General features: G+C 36.0%; 1 protein-coding gene across 2 annotated transcripts in view; it reads right to left on the bottom strand.

Annotated features, from left to right (window-relative positions):
- The window catches only part of HLTF (helicase like transcription factor), a 59,870-nt gene that overhangs the window by 5,869 nt on the left and 35,308 nt on the right, over window positions 1-18,693 (bottom strand). For both annotated transcript variants that reach the window (XM_082655495.1, XM_082655496.1), the window contains exons 15-23: window positions 15,355-15,498; window positions 13,816-13,954; window positions 13,032-13,167; window positions 10,695-10,874; window positions 5,800-5,924; window positions 5,135-5,313; window positions 3,480-3,605; window positions 3,054-3,166; window positions 2,476-2,656 (exon numbers count right to left, since the gene is read on the bottom strand). In XM_082655495.1, the coding sequence (XP_082511621.1) occupies window positions 2,476-2,656; window positions 3,054-3,166; window positions 3,480-3,605; window positions 5,135-5,313; window positions 5,800-5,924; window positions 10,695-10,874; window positions 13,032-13,167; window positions 13,816-13,954; window positions 15,355-15,498 (1,323 nt within the window). The remainder of the gene's footprint in view (window positions 1-2,475; window positions 2,657-3,053; window positions 3,167-3,479; window positions 3,606-5,134; window positions 5,314-5,799; window positions 5,925-10,694; window positions 10,875-13,031; window positions 13,168-13,815; window positions 13,955-15,354; window positions 15,499-18,693) is intronic.

The raw sequence follows: 18,693 nt of genomic DNA, 5'->3' as shown, positions 1-18,693 counted from the left end.
ACAACTTAGGCAGTTATTTTCTTCTTTTTAAAGTTCCCTTGAGGGACTTCCCTGGTGGTGCATGCACTGGTTAAGAATGTGCCTGCCAATGCAGGGGACACGGGTTTGATCCCTGGTCCAGGAAGATCCCACATGCTGCGGAGCAACTAAGCCCGTGTGCCACAACTACTGAGCCTGCGCTCTAGAGCCCGTGAGCCACAACTACTGAGGCCCACATGCCTGGAGAGCCTGCTCTGCAGCAGGAGAGGCCACTGCAGTGAGTGGCCCGCACACTGCAGTGAAGAGTGGCCCCCGTGGGTAGCAACTAGAGAAAGCCCACGCACAGCAACGAAGACCCAACGCAGCCAAAAAAAAATTTTTTAATAAAAATAAAAAATAAAGTTCCCTTGAGATCAAGAGAAAAGGAGATTTTACTCTTAACTTGCTATAATTTGATTTGGGGATTGTTTTTCGGTATAAAAGTTAGATTTAAAGGACTTATTTACCTTATGAAACTGACAGTCATATTCTGTGAATATTTCGTATTTTACAGTTGGACCCATTTTGAAACCATTATACTAAGAGCTCAGATAAAATGTTCCTCTCTGCTGTCTTTTGTCTAGGAACCTCATGGTGAGACGGCAGTATACGTCAAGTATGACTAAATGTATAATAAAATTTACTTTATGATAATGTAAAACTGATAGCTCCCATTCTCTTAACGTAGTGATGAAGGAAGCAATTAACTTTATCAAAAGCTCATAATGAAAAAAAAGCTCACAATGAAACATCAAAATACAAATAAATCTTAACATTTATATAATACTCGACAAAGAGGTAAAAATCTTCATGAGCAATGTTTTTTTTTTTTTTTTTTTTTTTTTACTGAATCTTATTTTTCTAGGACCTGGCTTTTGTTTTAAAGTTAGAAACAATATCTGAAAACTTGAAATGTTCAATGAAAAACAACCAACTTACTATGAAACTGCTAATACATTCTGTAAGTTTTCTAAAAGTATATCTGTTAAAGAGTTTATTAGTCTCTGGTCAACTTTACAATACTAATTAAATTACTGTATTTTGTATTAACAACCTCTTCCTTATGAAGTACTAAGATTATAACCAAAAAATAATAATTTGGGAATCTGTTCCAAAAATCAGCTTCTAGAATTATCATCTGCTTAGCTAACATGTAACTTAACTTGCAGTTACAATGCATATTTTTTATAATAACCATAATACTAAAACTCTAGCAAAGATTTAAAACTTCATCCACAGAACTAAGGCAAGAAAATACGACAGACCACTGCCATCCCGATGGCATTAACATGAAACCCATGAATGCCTAAGTATGGCTCTGGTTTTAATATTACTGGAAAGGTTACCCTCAGGAGAGGAAGAAAAGCCTTGGTAACAGGTACATGCTTCAACTAGATAGCCTAACCAGAATAACTCAAAATTTGTATCTTAGTAAAATTTCTTTGTTATGAATTTTCTGAGTTTCAGGCAGCAAGCTAAAACCACAAACCTTAGATCTGTGAATGCACAGAAACAGCACAGGGTTACCTCCAGCCCAAACAGTGCCCAATGCAAATTAGAAACTGAATTAGCTCAGAGTGCTTCCAGTCCAAAAAGCCCCTTTGTGCAATCAGAAAAAAAGTGCTCCTGTGCGGATGCAACTCTAAGCCACACAGTTTGATGTGTCAAGTTCAGAGTGAATTTTAACTCCCACTCTACCCCTAGACCTGTATTGCGCACAGTAATTACACTGTGTTAGACATTAAAGTTTACCCAAAGCATTCCATTAATGGTACTTGTTTCTAAAACTGTGATGCTGGACCATGTGCACCTAAAATCACCTATGGTCTATATAAAAATGTCGTTTCCTGGGTCTCATCCAAGAACTCCTAAATCTGAAGACAGAGGTCAAACTGCATTTCCTAATTCTTATGCACGTTAAAGCTTGAGACTATTAGCACCATGATGGTGGCTACTTTGTCTATCTTGTTTATATCCAGATTCCCTGTGCCAGTAAGATTCCCTGACACAAAGTAAGATCTCATTGATTCATCGGCTGAATCAATGAAAACACTTCCCTAAAGCATTAGTTAACAGAAACTTATTCTGTATATAGAAGAGAAGTAGAAAAGCACAGCATAATACTTATAAACATGGACTCTGATCCTGATTTGTATATCACTAGCTGTGTGATAGGGCAAGCTATTTCATTTCTCCATGTTTCAGTTTCCTCACATGTAAAATGGGGATAGTAACAAGATCCATCTCATAGAGATGCTGTGAGAATTTCAGTTGATATATGTAAAGCACTTAAGAGAAAGTCCTTAAAACACTTTTACTAAGTTATTGTCTATTTCTAAAGTTTGCCTAAGAATTTTCACAATCAGTTACACCTATAAAGGTATTTACCAAATAGTTTTTTGTTTTTATTTTTTTAAAGAAGTAGTAACATACCAAAAAGTCTACAAAACTACTTACTGGATCCATTAAAAATACTCGAGAAGCTGCAGAAAGATTCAAACCAACTCCACCTGCTTTTAAGGATAGAAGCATTATAGTTGGAGATCCTGCTTCAGTGTTTTGAAAACACTGAATTGATTCAACTCTTTTCTTTTGGGCCATAGAACCATCCAAACGAGTAAACACAAATCCAGAGGCTCTAATGGAGGGGACAAAAGAGACAAGTAACACTACACTATAAAAAGCAGAAACTAACACACCATTGTAAAGCAATTATACTCCAATAAAGATGTAAAAAAAAAAAACATGTTAAGTAATTGTAATCTTTTCATTCAACCAATTCTTTCATTTCTGCTGACAAATATTTACTAATCATCTACTAATATGTCAGGCCCTGCAGTCAACCTTTTTCCTATGAACTCAGGACTTAATCTTTAAAATTCTAAGTTCTCAGGAGTATTCTTTATTGCTACTGTTATCTTAGATAGATGAAATGAATAAAAGTGGTAAAACATACATAATGATTTTTTGCTATCCAAATTAAAACATTTATATAAAATCCTTTTGCTCCAAGTGAGAAACACTGTTGAACTTACCTGAGTGGTGTTTCTATTAAAGACAGAAATGTTGTAAACTGAGAAACAACTAAACTTTTTATGTTGGGGTTCTTCTTTCTTAAGTCAATCAATGCATGCATTAGAGCGTTAATCTGAAAAAAATTAGGATACCCATTAGATTCCATTTTGAATTGGAAGAGAAAGGTCCTGCCGTGTTATCTCCCTAAAATACAAATGTAAAAGACCACCAATTTTTTTAAAAATTGAGACTAAAAAAATACTATCATCTGAATGCTTTCTCTCATCTCTCAAATTCACCACCAGAAAGAAACAAAAAGCCAGTAACCACCAACAGAGTATAATACTCAAATGACAGGATTAAAAGCAGAATTACTATTTCTAAATACGGTATTTCTTTATATAAACATAAAACAAATACTCAAACATTTGCACATGTATATTTACCTTCGAACTGGATGTCCATTCCATATTAGGCTTTTTCTCAGTGTCACATGCCAATTCTTCTGGAGGACATTCTAATAAATTGTCTCCATGTATATCATTTCTGCATAAAGGGCATTTAGCATGTGGCTATATAAGAAAGAACAAAGTACGAGTGACACTTAACAAAGGAACAGAAATATAAATTTGCCTAAAAATTTTAAAAGGCATGGTAAATTCTATTTCCCTAATAGCCAGCGTTTTATTAAACCTTTTATTAGATTCATCCATTTGAGATAAATGTGTACATGCTGAACTCCAGGCAGATATAATGTTCTAATGTAGTAAGTGGGATTGGTAAAAAAGCAAAAGTAGGTGATCTTGACTAGCAGCAAGAGCTTGAAACAATAAATATTATACTATTTTCAGACAAATAAATCATGAATAAGTTTCTTGAACCTAATTACAATATAGCATAGAACTATTCTTTAGAAGAAAAAAGAATAACTTCCTTCTTTTTTTTTTTTTTTTTTTTTTTGGGGGGATACGCGACCTCTCACTGCTGTGGCCTCTCCCATTGCGGAGCACAGGCTCCGTACGCGCAGGCTCAGCAGCCATGGCTCACGGGCCCAGCAGCTCTGCGGCATGTGGGATCTTCCCGGACCAGGGCACGAACCCGTGTCCCCTGCATCGGCAGGCGGACTCTCAACCACTGCGCCACCAGGGAAGCCCCTAACTTCCTTCTTAATAGCCTATAAAGCCAGTCCAGATCTGATAAGTCCTATCAGGTTCATTCAAAGCAGTTATCTGTTGTGTCCATTTTGTACCAAGGCATACTAATAAGATTATACCTAAAATAACTACATACCAAATACCATTACAATAAAAAAGATTCTGAACCTAAAACAATGTTAGAAGTCAGTATAGTAGAGTTACCTTTAGAGAGGAGGGAGAGAGTAATGATTGGGAAGGAACACAGGAAGATCTGGGTGGTAGTTATATGGATTTGTTTACTTCGTAATTCACTGAGCTATACAATCATGATGTGCATTTTTCGTTATATGTATATTATATCTCAATAAAAATGTTTTAAAAAATTATACCTCAGAAGGATTGCTTACAGGATTATTCCACTTCACATGAATCTAGACCTACCTAGCTATAGTAGCCAACAGCCATGCATGGCAATTAAGCTGTTGAAATGTGGTAAAGACAAAGTGAGATGTGTTCTAAGTGCACAATACCACTGAATTTTGAACACTTAAGTTTTAAAAAATCATGTAAGGTATCTCATTAATTTTTTATATTTTAGATATACTGGATAAATAAAAATGCATTATAAGAATTAACTTCATCTGTTTTACTAGAAAATTTTAAATTACCTTTGTGTCTCACATTATCAATCTATTTCTTAGACAAAGATGATCTAAAGAGTTAGTAGAACTAAAATACTGACTGTGAAATATACCTCCAAAAAATGTCGTTTTATATTAAAAGGGCTTAATTATAATGAAACATATCTATTAAAACACTGATAAAATTAACTATATATAAAAGGTGCACTAGTAAATCCAAGTGCAAAACTCTTTATAGTCTCTGTTGGACTTGGGTTTTCATTACACTCAACACTGCAACACCACTCCATCAAACACTGAATTTGTATTCAGCATAAAACTAACCTGCTCATTCTGAATGACCTGGCAAATGCAGGGTTTACAAAAGACGTGTGCACAATGTGTTATGACAGGAACCGTTAAAGAATCCAAGCAAATTGCACATTCTTCATCAGAACCTGAGCTCAGAATTAACTTCATCTTCCTTATTAACTTCTTTCGTAGTTCTTCAGGTGTATCATTTCCTAGAGAAAAGGCTGAAAAATTAATTTCAGAGCAAGACTTATAATATGACTAGACAATCTTAATCTTCCTTATGTAGAGAAAAGTTTTGCTTGGGCAGTCTTAAGTCTTTTTATTTATTTATTTATTTATTTTTTAATCACAGGCAAAAAGCATGATTTAAATGTGAAATTTTAAGAAAAATTCAGAAGCTCCACATAACATACCTTACACAGAAACATCACTGTAACACCATCTGTGGGTACTACCATAGAATAAAAGGCTGATCCAATTTGAACCTTTCTTCTAAGACTATCACTGGAAATCTTTGAAAACCTCATTAATATTCCATTTCATTGTTGAGAGGTTCTTGAGTATATTTCTAGTTAAGTCCTATTCTAAAATCAATGTCCATTTGACAAACTAAATTTAGGCCATATGAAAAATGTCTCATTCTGATTTAAATATCTCTAATAAATATGATGTGTAAACCAACCACATTTACCTACCTGAGGGACTACTGGAAGACACTGCGTTTGTAAGAAGGTGAGTATGACAACAAATCTGCCGCAATCTAAGCAAAAGACCCAGGACATCTGCATAGTGTGCAAGGACAGTCCCTTCATTAAAATACCTAGAGGTAAAAACACTGAATATTATGAAGGCCTCTAAGCAATAATATTTCCTATTCTAAAACAGTGCAACAAAAATGGCATTGTTTTCTTCTTCCCTGGAAATCACTTCAAAACATGAATGGAAAACAGAAAAGTAAACTCTATCTTTAATGAAACCAGGAGAGATTTGTAACAATAAAGCAAAGTATATGAGAAATGGCTGCCAACTGCAGTAGAAGTCAAAAAGGAAGATACTGAGAGATGACTGCAGACCTCAAGCAGACCTGCCTGCCAGAGCACAATTCTTCAAAACAGCATGCCCTAAGGAGAAAATCACCATCTCTTATGTGCACGGCTCATGGCTTGAACGCCCCTGGACAAGTTTACACCAAGACGGAGGGAAGGCAAGCTGAATAGGAAACACATGGCCCTACTGTGTTTTCAGAAAAGACTATAACCACAGCATTCCGTATTGTAAGGAACCCTAAAGCTTCTGATCTGTTTTATGAGCACAAGTAAAATCTGAAAGAACTCACATGTAACCCTGAGTCATAATTAAATAAGGATATATTTCCTGCCAGTCGAGGATACAGCTATGACTCCTGTCCCGTCATATGAATCTCTTGCAAATAGCTAGTCCAGAAAGAGCTCAAGACATTCATATATGAGTAACAATCAGCAAAGAGCAAGGGAGAGAACAAATGGCAGTGAAAGAGAACTCACCAGAAAAATGTTGCCATAGAGCAAATAAAAATTATGACCAAGAATGCTACCATGATTTAACACCACTCAATAAAACAGTTCCTCCTAAAAAAACACCAATAGGGCTTCCCTGGTGGCGCAGTGGTTGAGAGTCTGCCTGCCGATGCAGGGGACACGGGTTCGTGCCCCAGTCCGGGAAGATCCCACATGCTGCGGAGTGGCTGGGCCTGTGAGCCATAGCCGCTAAGCCTGCGCGTCCGGAGCCTGTGCTCCGCAACGGGAGAGGCCACAGCAGTGAGAGGCCCGTGTACCGCCAAAAAAAAACCACCAATAGCTTAAAGCAGAGACAAAACTTGAAAAGGTATGGCAAAACAAAATAGAGATCAAAGATGAGCTGGTACAGCTAAAAAGTATGAAAGAGAAAAGTAAACTATCAGAGGAAGCCACAGGGAAGCCAGCATAAAAGAGACTAGCCACTGATAAAAACATAAGATTGTGGGAAACAGGATTGAGAAAAGCAAAATTAAACAGAAAGATGTAAATGATTAGAATAAAATGATACCTATGGGAAAAAAAGAATATCCAGCATACACAGAAAGAAATAAAATAATGGAACAGAAAACAGTATTTAAGAAAACTTTCCCAAAAGGGGGTGCAGGAAGACTGGAATCTACAGATTTAAATGGTACCACATGTTCCATAAAAATATCAACAGAGATCCTGGTGAAATTCCTGGACTTTAAAGAATAGAATAAAATAAAAATCAAGGTTTTCCATGGAACTATTCAATATAAAACACAGTAGAACAAAGACAATACAGGTTTTGAAGAAACAATGGGTGATCCAAAAATTATATACCAAGGCAATCTGGTATTTAAGTATTAAGGCAATAGGAGAAATATAGCCTAATGGTTAAGAGGACAGACTCTAGAGCTAGACTGTCTGAATTCAAAATCTGGCTCTGTCAATTTAACTGTGAAAACTTGGGCAGGTTTCTCAACCTGTGTCTTGAGCTTCCTCAGCTGTAACAGTGGTATAATACATACCTCATAGGACTGTTGTATTAAAAAAGTTAGCACATGCAAAGCATTTAGAATAGTGCTGGACTACGGTAAATGATATGTATCTGCTGATATGTAACAGTAGTATTATGGCAACAAATGCTTCTCAGTATTCAAGAATGCAAGGAATAGGCAATATAAAGATTGAACTTACAAATTTTAGAACCAAACTACCTGAATTTAAACACCACCTCTGTCATTCATTAGCTGTGTGACACAGTGTAAGTCACCTAACTGCTCTGTGCCTCGGATCCTTCATTTGTAAAATGTAGGTAATCCCTGTACTGACTTAATAGGATTGTTGTGAATTAATACACATAAAGCTCTCAGATGAATGCATAACACGTAGTAAGTGCTCAATAAATGTTAGTAAATGTACTACCTATTAAGATATTTTTTAAATAACATTTTTTCTCTGAGAACAGTTTCAATAAAGTTACTCTTTTTCAACCTTTTCAAACAGAATAACATTTACCAATAGTCTAATTACTCCCTGGCACCGCTTCTTACACTGAAAATGAATATTTCAGTTTAAGAAATTTCTTTTGAGTGCCAGATACCGAAGTAGAAGTTTCCTCCTACCTCACCAGCTACACCTGTCTTGTTAGAACTCTTCTCTAACTTCACTCACTCTCTTGGTGATCTTATCCAGTCTCCCGGCTAAAAGTACCATTTACACACAGGTGACTTTCAAATTTATATCAAACCAAGAGCATTCCCATGAACTCTAATCTCATATCCAACTGACTATGGGACATCTCCACTTGGAAGTCACACAGGCATCACACAATCAATGTGCCCAAAGCTGAGTTTCTCATCTTCCCTGAGAAAACTCTGCTCCTCCCTACAGACCTATTCTGCAAATGGCAATTCCATCCTTCTAGCCACTCATGTGAAAAACCTTGCAGTTACCTTTCACTCCTCTCTCTCACACCCCATACTATATCAATCAGCAAGTTCTGTTGGCTCTACCTTCAAAATGTAACAGAATCCGGGCATTTCTCACCCCCTTCATCACTACTACTGTAGTAAAAAAAAAAACACCATCATCTCTTACTTTGATTTTTGCCGCTGTTCTCCCTACTTATGCCTTGACTCTACAATGTAAATCTTAACACAGCAGCCAGTTATCCTTTAAAAATATAAGTAAAATTAAGTCACTCGTGGTTCAAAACCCTTCCTTCAAAGGTTCCCAAATCTCATGAACAGTAAAAGCCGAAGTTCTTCCAATACGCCACAATGCCTTACATAACTGCACCCACCCCCACGCCAACAGCTCTCTGACATCATCACTATTTTCCGCCTTGCTCATATTATCCAGCCACACTTGCCTCTCTGTTGCTCAAGCTCCCCAGGTATGCTCCCAACTCAGGGCCTTTACACTTGCTGTTCCCCTCTGCCAGAAATGCCCGCCAACCCCAATCTCCTTTACATCTTTTCCCACATATCACCTTCTCAAGTGAAATCATCTTCCCTGAATACCCTATAAAAACAGCTTCAGTGCTCCCTCACCTCCTTTCTCTGCTTTACTTTTTTTCCATAAAACTTAATTTTTTAATCATCTGTTACCTCCCACTGAAATATAAACTCCTTGAGGGTAGAGATTTTTGTCTGCTTTACTCTGCTGTATCCCAATGTGTACAACAGTGCCTGGCACACAGGCACTTAATAAATTTTGGTTGAAAGAATGAATATGAAGGAAATTTGAATCACCACTGCAAAGATTTTCAACTCTGAAATCGCTTGCTTAGAACAATCTTTCTCAATATTCCTAATTCCTATTAAACCTGCTTTGTACCTCACTGAAGTTCTCATGTTTTGAAGATTCCCCTATATTCTCAACCCTGTCCTGCCTTCACTTGTCTCCTACTCATTCTGGTTCCTTCATGCATTCACATCAAACATGCTCTTGCTTAGACTAGAATTTCTCACCTACCAATCCCCAATACCTTTAATCTACACTTCATCAGCTCCTAGTTCCAGATTTCCATGTGTGGTTGGAAAGTCGTACTGATTTAACTTTTACATAGATCCAATACCATGTGGAGCCTGTCTACCACTCTAAAAACCTTATTTTTTGCAACGGCTGAAAATCCAGTCTACCTTCCTCAACTTCCCACTGCCTTATTCTGTAGATATCTTGTCTCATAGTTCACTGACTGTACTCTTGATATTATTTACCTCCATAGTAGGCTTTACTTTTCTCCATCAATTTGTTTTATTTTCTTTTCTATCTGTAGTCTCTTCCATGTTCTCTTCCTCTCAAAGCAATTACACAAATAAAACCATCAAAAAACTGATCCAGCAGCCAACTGTCAATCCTATCTACCAGTCTTCTTCCTTTTAAAGACAAACTTCGTGAAAAATGGTCTACCCCTACAGCTGGCTACTTCTTTGCAATCCCTTTACTCCTACAATTTGGCTATATATCTCATCATTCTAGTGAAACCATTCTGGGAGTTTATACCAGTAACTTCTGAATCACCAAATTATTGTAAATAGCCTTTACTAAGTCTCTGCACTATGTGACACTACTGACCATATATTCTTTCTTGATTACAGTCTTTACTGGAATTCTGTAACAGTTTCTCTACTTTCTTCATACATCTCCCCTTGATAGAATCTCTTCCAGTGGCTCCTCTTTATTTTCCTATGTCTTTAATGTGGAACGTTCCCCAAGTTTTAGTCCTTCTTTAGATATACTTCTCTCAATGTTTTTAATCTTCTCGCATGACACAGAACCAGGAATAGAAGCAACCAAGGTCTTCTGACTAGCAATCCAAGACTTGCCATGTCACGTAAACTTTTTTCCTAACTTAAGGAATTACTTACCTGGTGAATTATAATATTATTTCACTCACTTCAACTATTAATTTGTTAAAAAGTAAATAGTAAAAAAAAAAAACAAATTATACTTCAGTGCACTTAATAAGACTTTATTGCTAACATACCTAAAAAAATGCTATTCAATTAAAGTTAACAAAGAAAATAAAAACTAATTTCTAAAATGACTTTCTTTCTCCATACCTTCCAATAGTAGCTCTGCCTTCATTTTTCACAGACTGGTAAATCTTCCTCTCTTCATCTGAAAGTGTAATGTGCTGAATAAATACTTTACGTTCTGGTAACTCCAAAACAGGTTTTCCTCTAATTTTGCTTGTCTTTGTTCTTCTAAGTGTAATATTTTTAATTAGGGACTGTAAACGCCTAATCAAAATAAAAGAAATAATCACGTAACTTTTTATTTCTCCATAAGTTAATTCAATGAGAACGAAAAAGAATATCTTAATCTATTACCATTCTGTAACCTTAGTAAAGATTAAAAAAAAAAACACTTATTTGGAGTTTTATCGAATCTTATAATGACAGACATATTCTACAAAGAGAAAATTATAGTAACAAAATACATTTAAATTTGCCCTCAATTCAGTACCTGTCACAGTTTAATCTTTTATCCTGTCCTTATTTTTCTTAAGCTCTTCTCCCCGTTTTTCTAATCACTAACCCTCTTTTTCCTTCTCAATTCTGTCAACTACACCACCCAAAGTTTGACACTCAAATTCTTAAAAAGTAGCTATTAAGTGCAAGGCATTATACTAAACATCATAAATACATAAATGAGTAAGATCTTATCTTCGAAAAATTTCTCCAGTAATATGAAAATCAAGGTACATAAATAAGTAATTTTTGTAAAGTAATGAATGCCAAAAATAAAAATTAAAACATGATGAGACAATTCAGAAGAGGGATAAATGCCTTCTAGATTCTACAGCCTTTACAATCTTCTCAATATCAGAAAAAAAAAAGGAAGCAACTCTTTAAAAAAAGATTTTTTCCTAACACTGAAATATAAATACAATTTCTTAAATCAGAATTTAACTAGTTGGTTCTGAGGAATCAAGTAGACAGTACTGCAAACTAGGTTAGTGGCTTTTGAATATTTTTCACTGTAACCCACAGTAAGAAACATATTTTACTCTATCCATCAAACATACAAAAACATATACATATAACAGAAACAAACATTTCACAAAACAATACTGTGTGTGATGCACTCTGCTATTTTCCTAAATCTTCTACTCTATTTCATTTTCTTTAATGAACAGCTATAATGCTAGCTGCCATCTTTATGATTTCACAAAATGCTAATGAATCCTAAACCCTCTGTCTGAAAACCACTGATCCAGGCAAAAAATTTGAACATTAGCCTAGTACCTTGCAAAACGGCTATCAGCAAGTTGATATTTTTGAGAAGTTGAGTTTTTACCTATCTCCACCAGAAACTTTCTGTCTTGTAAAACTCTTGTTACTGCCACTGTATTACCACATCATTCAGCTATCACTATATAAAGCTATACAACAGGGGTCCCCAACCCCCAGGCCATGGACCAGTACCTGTCCGTGGCCTGTTAGGAACCAGGCTGCACAGCAGGAGGTGGGCAGCAGATGAGCGAGCAAAGCTTCACCTGTATTTACAGCCGCTCCCCATCGCTCGCATTACCGCCTGAGCTCCGCCTCCTGTCAGATCAGCAGTGGCATTAGATTCTCATAGGAGCACGAACCCTACAGTGAACTGCGCATGCGAGGGATCTATGCTGCGTGCTCCTTATGAGAATCTAATGCCTGATGATCTGAGGTGGAGCTGAGGTGGTGTTGCTAGTGCTGGGGAGTGGCTGCAAATACAGAGTATCATTAGCAGAGAGGTTTGACTGCACAGAGACCACAATAAATCGACTGCTTGCAGACTCATATCAAAACCCTGTCAGTGAGTGGCAAGTAAAAACAAGCTCAGGGCTCCCACTGATTCTGCATTATGGTGAGTTGTATAATTACTTCATTATATGTTACAATGTAATGATAATAGAAATAAAGTGCACAATAAACATAATGTGCTTGAATCATCCCGAAACCATCCCCCACCCCGCCCCCGTCAGTGGAAAAACTGTCTTCCACGAACTGGTCCCTGGTGCCAAAAAGGTTGGGGACCACTGCTATACAAGATAAGTTATGAAAATTTAGTGCATATTGGATTTTCTGAGCATATAATGTTTTTCCTGTCTCCACTTAATTTATTAATGGTGGTTTTGAGGGTAAGAGCAACACACAAAGACCATATAGCTCTGCCTTCACAGTTCTGACTAAAATCAGGGGAAAGGAGAGTTAACCTTTTAGTGATAGGTAGAAATATTTATCCCCCCAAACAAGAATCATCATATTTTTGACAGTCAAAGACATTAAGCCATAAACACTTTTTGGAGAAGAAAGCCAACAGTCAGGTTAAAATAGTAATGAAAGTGGCAACTGCTTCAAGCTGCGAACAATTATTTGTAGCTAATATTAATCAGTTGTCCTGAAATTACTTACCTAAGTCCACCTTCATCTCCCATTGTGACAGGACGCTGTATTGTTCTATGCCACCATTCTCTATCAAGAAATGGTTTAAGTTTTAAGAAGGAAAGAAGAGACCACAAGTCTTTTAAAGAATTCTGAATTGGAGTGCCTAAAAAGAACAGAAAACTGTTATAACTCTATAGCCAGAATACACAATCAAAATATCCACCGGCCCAATCAACGGAGACAACACTTGAAAATGGGCACTTGGTTCTAAGCGTACCCACTAACTATTAAGCTGTGAGTATAACCCTTTGTTAAACATATACACAATCTCAAAATACAGTCTGGCTCTGATTTTTAGCTCTCACTTGCCATACTAACAAAAAGACCACAGACCCCGTAAACTCAACTTTCTCCTTAACAAGAACATTTGCTTATTTGATTTTTAAATCAGCAGCACTAGCAAGAAGAAAAAAACTAATCTGAGTTTATATTCTCGTCCCCATCTTCCAGTACAGGTTCATGAGTAGCAAACAAGCTCCATGATGGGAAGTAGAGAAATCAAGATTCTAATTGGAGGATTAAAGTGTCTAGAGTTCCAAAGTTCAAAAATAAGTATAGTGACTGTTCCATAAATGAACTATAATTCAAATGTTGCTATATCATGGGCAGCTATAAAAAAAAGTCAAAATGTTTTATTACATGATTTCTATAATTGATTTTTGGGAGAGACTTTATATCCACTTGAAGTTTACGAAGTTACCTCATAACTTACTTAACCATACATATTTGGGAATTCATTTTTTATCGTTACCTGTCAATACCCATCTTCTTTCTGCTTCTAAATCAAGTACAGCTTTTGTCTGCTGAGCATTTGGATTTCGTATGGCATGTCCTTCATCCAGGATCACTCTTAGCCACCTTATGCTATGTAGTGGACTATCAGCTTTAGTCTGAAAAAATGTTTCATATGAATCAAAAACACAGGAAAGTAAAATAATACTTTATGTAATTTAATAAGTAATATGAGTTGTTATTCTTTAATAGCATCACCTACTATGTGGTAGGTACTGCTTTAAGCACTACATATATTAAATTATTAAATGTTCACAAACTTATGAAGTATTATTACTCCTATTTTACAGATGAGAAAATTGAAGCACCAAGGTGTGACGTATGTTGCTCAAAGTACCACAGCTATGAAGGGCAGAGCTAGCATTCAAACCCAGGTAATCTAGCTCTCTGATGAGACCTTGGTTCAAAACACTGAGCTATTCTTATTCTGCCTCAGATTCAAACATATGATGATATAAAGATTGTCAGCAAAAAGAATTATTTGAATATAACATAATTACTTTTATGTAAAAGTTAATGTTCTTACCTAAAGACTAAAATTTTTATAGTAAAGTATTTTGGAAAACATTTTAACTTAACCGGAATTATAGGCAAACAACAATTAGAATTCTAAATGAACTGGGAAACAAATTTCAGATACAAAAAAGCTTACTTTTAAATTGAGATAAACAATTATCAAATCACTATGACAGAAAACAATATTCCAGAATATCAGAAAAAGTAAGAATTCATTTGCAAATTGCTATATACACTTAATTACAATTCAGATTTTAAAATTTAAGTGTTCTAAATATAAAATATTCCTAAATTATTATCTAAAGGAAGTCAAACCTTGTTCTTTTTTTTTTTTTGCAGAATATTCAAAAACAATTTCCTCTTGGGGGGGCTAGAAAGGCAGAGCTGCAGCATCACCCTCCAAAAGGTGACCCCCAGTGCCAGCCCTCCACACCAGTACAGGAGGGCCAGGCAGCCCCACACCCCAGCAGATGAAGTCCCTGGGCTCAGCTGCTGGGCTGTGAGGACAGCCTGATGCTCAAGTTTCCCCATCTGTACAGTATGGTAAATCTGTGCACATAGTGTGGTAAATGCCGCACCTGAAGAAACCTGTGAAACTCCTGATTCAGAGATCCTTAATTTGGGGCTAGAACCCATGGATGGGATTTAGGGCACTCCTACCAGTTCCTGAAATTATATACAAAATTATGTGGATATGTATGCACATGAATGCTTCTGGAAAAAGGGTCTAGAGCAGCACTGTCGAATAGGAATGTCATGTAAGCCACGTATGTCATATTAAATTTTCCAGCAGCTACACTTTAAAAAGTAACAAGATATAGGTAAAATAAATTTTAATAAAATATTTTATTAAAAAAAATTTCCTATTTACTTCCTATATATTAAGGGAAGAGTATAAAGCCTGAATTTTAGAACACTTTAGAAACCTGAAGCAATTACTTAAATTCAACTTCCGAAAATCTCTGAGTATCAACATACTTACTCCATAGTCATGAGTTAAAATATTATATGTAGTCAAAACAATATCCTGTTTCGAAAGCAAGGCTGGGTCTCTAACACGATCAGGACCATAATAAACATAAAAATTCAAGTGCACATCTGATTTTATATGTTGTCCAAACTGGTCCTAAAAGAAAATCAGAAATATTTTAATAAGAAGTAGGTTAGTGTCAGGTTCAATATGTGTATAAAATGTACTGTTTTGGCAGTAGTGTCACAAATCAAACTACTAAAATTGCATAAAAACAAGTTTCATGCAATCTAAACTAAAACAACAACAATGATAATAACAATACTAGTTATTTTATTGCCAGGGAAACTGACATATATACAATAATAATACATTATATAAATTTTGCCTGTCCCTACCAGTGGGCAGCTGCTTCATTTTTAGAAGGAAAAAACAACCAAGTTTTTTTAAAACAGTAAGTTTTTTTTAATTTAGTATTTTACAAAAAGGGTCTTTAATGCTTCCATTTAGTGACTTAATATTATCAAAATTAAACACTGAAAGAACAGTAGGCAATATTTTCAAGAATGTAGGTAGAGATTCAAGCACAGTATCTACTTTCATTCATTTATTATAGGCCTACTGTTTGCCAGGTATCAACCAGAAAGGTGGTGCAGCTAAAGAGAAAAACAAGATCTGGTCCCTGTCCTCCTTGACAACATGATCAGTTTTAAAAACTTGAGAATTTTTTGTCTGCTTTGGTTTTTTTAACTCAAGAAAACAGTAGATCTGGGAGATTCTGAGCAGGAAAAAAAAAAAAGATTAGAAAGAGACAGAAGGTACTAAGGAGACACAGCTGGGAAACTATTAGATGAAAAATGGAAAAGATGATGAAGACCTATACCAGACTGGCAAAAGTAAGAACAGAATGGAAAGGACTGGTGTGAAAGACAGTGACTGATGGGACTTGAGAACTAATTAAATATGGGATATGAAGAAAAGGGAGAAGACAAAAGAAGACTCTGATACTTAACTACTAGAATTGTGTGATAAAGATACAGAGAAGTTTAAAAAAAGAAGGGAAAGCAGGCATAAAGATGAGAAAGAGATAATGAGTATTATTATTTTAGACATTTAAAATTTTTGGTCACCATAGAATATCTGACTAGAGAAATATACTCCAAAAATTTAAATACTGGCCTGTAATGCAGGTGTAGATACAGACTTTAAAGTTATCAGTAGACAGTACATGAAGCTACAGGAATGAATAAGATTTTCTAAGGAGAACAAATACAATGAGGAAACCAGGTTAGGGGAAGAGCCTGCAGAGAGCAATACTTAAAGAGCACAGCTTATGCTTCATTGGGAGATAAAACATGATGTCTGAGATATGATTTTAAATATTCCAGCAAAGAAAAAAATAAAGCAAATGTGGTAAACTTTTGATTCTTGAATCTAGATGACTAATGGAGATCTCATTACAAATTTTCATAATACAAAAAAAAAAGCTTTAAGTGAAAAAAAGGCAGACTACATAGGAAGCATGGAAGGAAGAGGCAGAGAAAAACAGTGGTCAGAAAATTGGGATAGCAAACAAACTCTTGGGCAGGGGACCAAAGAATATCAAAGTTTCAAGAATGAATACAAGATCAATTTTTTTTTTTTTTTGCGATATGCAGGCCTCTCACTGTTGTGGCCTCTCCTGTTGCGGAGCACAGGCCCCGGACGCGCAGGCTCAGCGGCCATGGCTCATGGGGCCAGCCGCCCTGTGGCATGTGGGATCTTCCTGGACTGGGGCACGAACCCATGTCCCCTACATCGGCAGGCGGACTCTCAACCACTGCACCACCAGGGAAGCCCCAAGATCAATTTTTTAATTTGTAGTTTATGTTCATTCCCTCTCTTTACCAAAAGGATTGAAGATTAACAAATAACACATAACAAAAAGTAATAAAAGGGAAACAAAGTCAGGGCAGAGGAAAAGAAAAAGGGAACTCACTGGACATGGCAACAATGAAGTCTTTGAAGCCCTTCAAAAAGAGTTTCTATGGAAGGTGGGAGCAAAAACCAGACTTACTGTGGGCTAAAGAGGGAATGAAACCTGAAACAGTTAAGGCAAAAATACAGAAAAGAGGATAAAACATGAAAGAGTAAAGGTGAAAATGCAGAGAATCTTCTCAAGAAATCTGGTGGAAAACGAAAGGAGAAAGAGTACAGTAAGAGGAAACTGAATCAACGGGTTACCTTGAAATGAAACAGAATATCTGTGGAAAGATCAGACTTGACATAAAAGAAAATTAACTCTTTTGGAGAAAGAGAATTATAGTACTGAGTTTCTAGTCACTGTGCTAGGTTGCGCGTGTGTGTGTGTCTGTGAGAATGAAACAGGTGTTATTATTTAATTTTCCATTGGGAGGATAAATAATCTGTCTGAATATCCAGAAAAATTATGTGGTGTAAGTGGGATTGGTATCTTCCTCCTTTAACTGGATTCTTTCCTATGTTTGAAGACAAAGAAGGGAAGATAAGGTACTTCTAGCTTGTTTATTACAGTGCTAGGTTATGTTACCGGGGGGCTTGGAAGAGAGCAGCTTGTCAAGAGATTGCAAAATTCTGATTCTTATCCCTATATGCTCAGCCATCACTCATTCCTTTCAAAGTCAGTTTTTCCATAACCTCAGTAGGCATGATTTTGCCAAGGTTTCCTTTCTTAAGTTTATATACTAAACTTTTGGGTTTTTTCCAAATATAAAATTATAATGACATACTAATTACCGATTTTAAAAATACATATCCATGGTCCCAAGCAGTTAAAAAGTCACTGTTCTTTTGTTTATACCTCCATTAGTACTTGTAAACCTCACCCTGAAACTGCTATTCAAGTACCCATGTACTGTCTTTCCAGCAATGGACCACACATCAAAAGAAATAGCATAGCTTTATTGGAATAAAAAAAAAAAAAGAGCAAGAGAGAACTAAAACGCATCCTGGTCCTAAGAGGAAAAATGACACTAATGAGAAGACAGTGTAATTAAAAAAAATAATAAATACACCAAAAACTTATAATAAAAAGATAAGAGCCAAAGAAGGCAAAGCTACATAAAAGTCAAGAAGATATGAAAGAGGTCACAGAATTTGACAATTAGACAATAACTACTAATTTTTTCCAAGGAAATTTAGAGAACTGGTGGCAGAAGCCAAGTTACAATGAGCTAAGGAGTTAGTAAATAAAAGCATAAAGTGGAAATTAAACCCCAAGAGTTAAGACAGTGAACGCAAGAAGAGTAGCAACTTAAAGGTGAGACATAATCAAGAGAAAGTATTTAAAAATGTAAAAGATCTGACTATGTTTCATGAAAGAGCCAGTGGAGA

This window comes from Grampus griseus (genome assembly GCF_964374135.1).
Source record: "Grampus griseus genome assembly, chromosome: 5".
Taxonomy (NCBI): Eukaryota; Metazoa; Chordata; class Mammalia; order Artiodactyla; family Delphinidae; genus Grampus; species Grampus griseus.
This window is presented reverse-complemented; position numbering and strand designations above follow the sequence as displayed.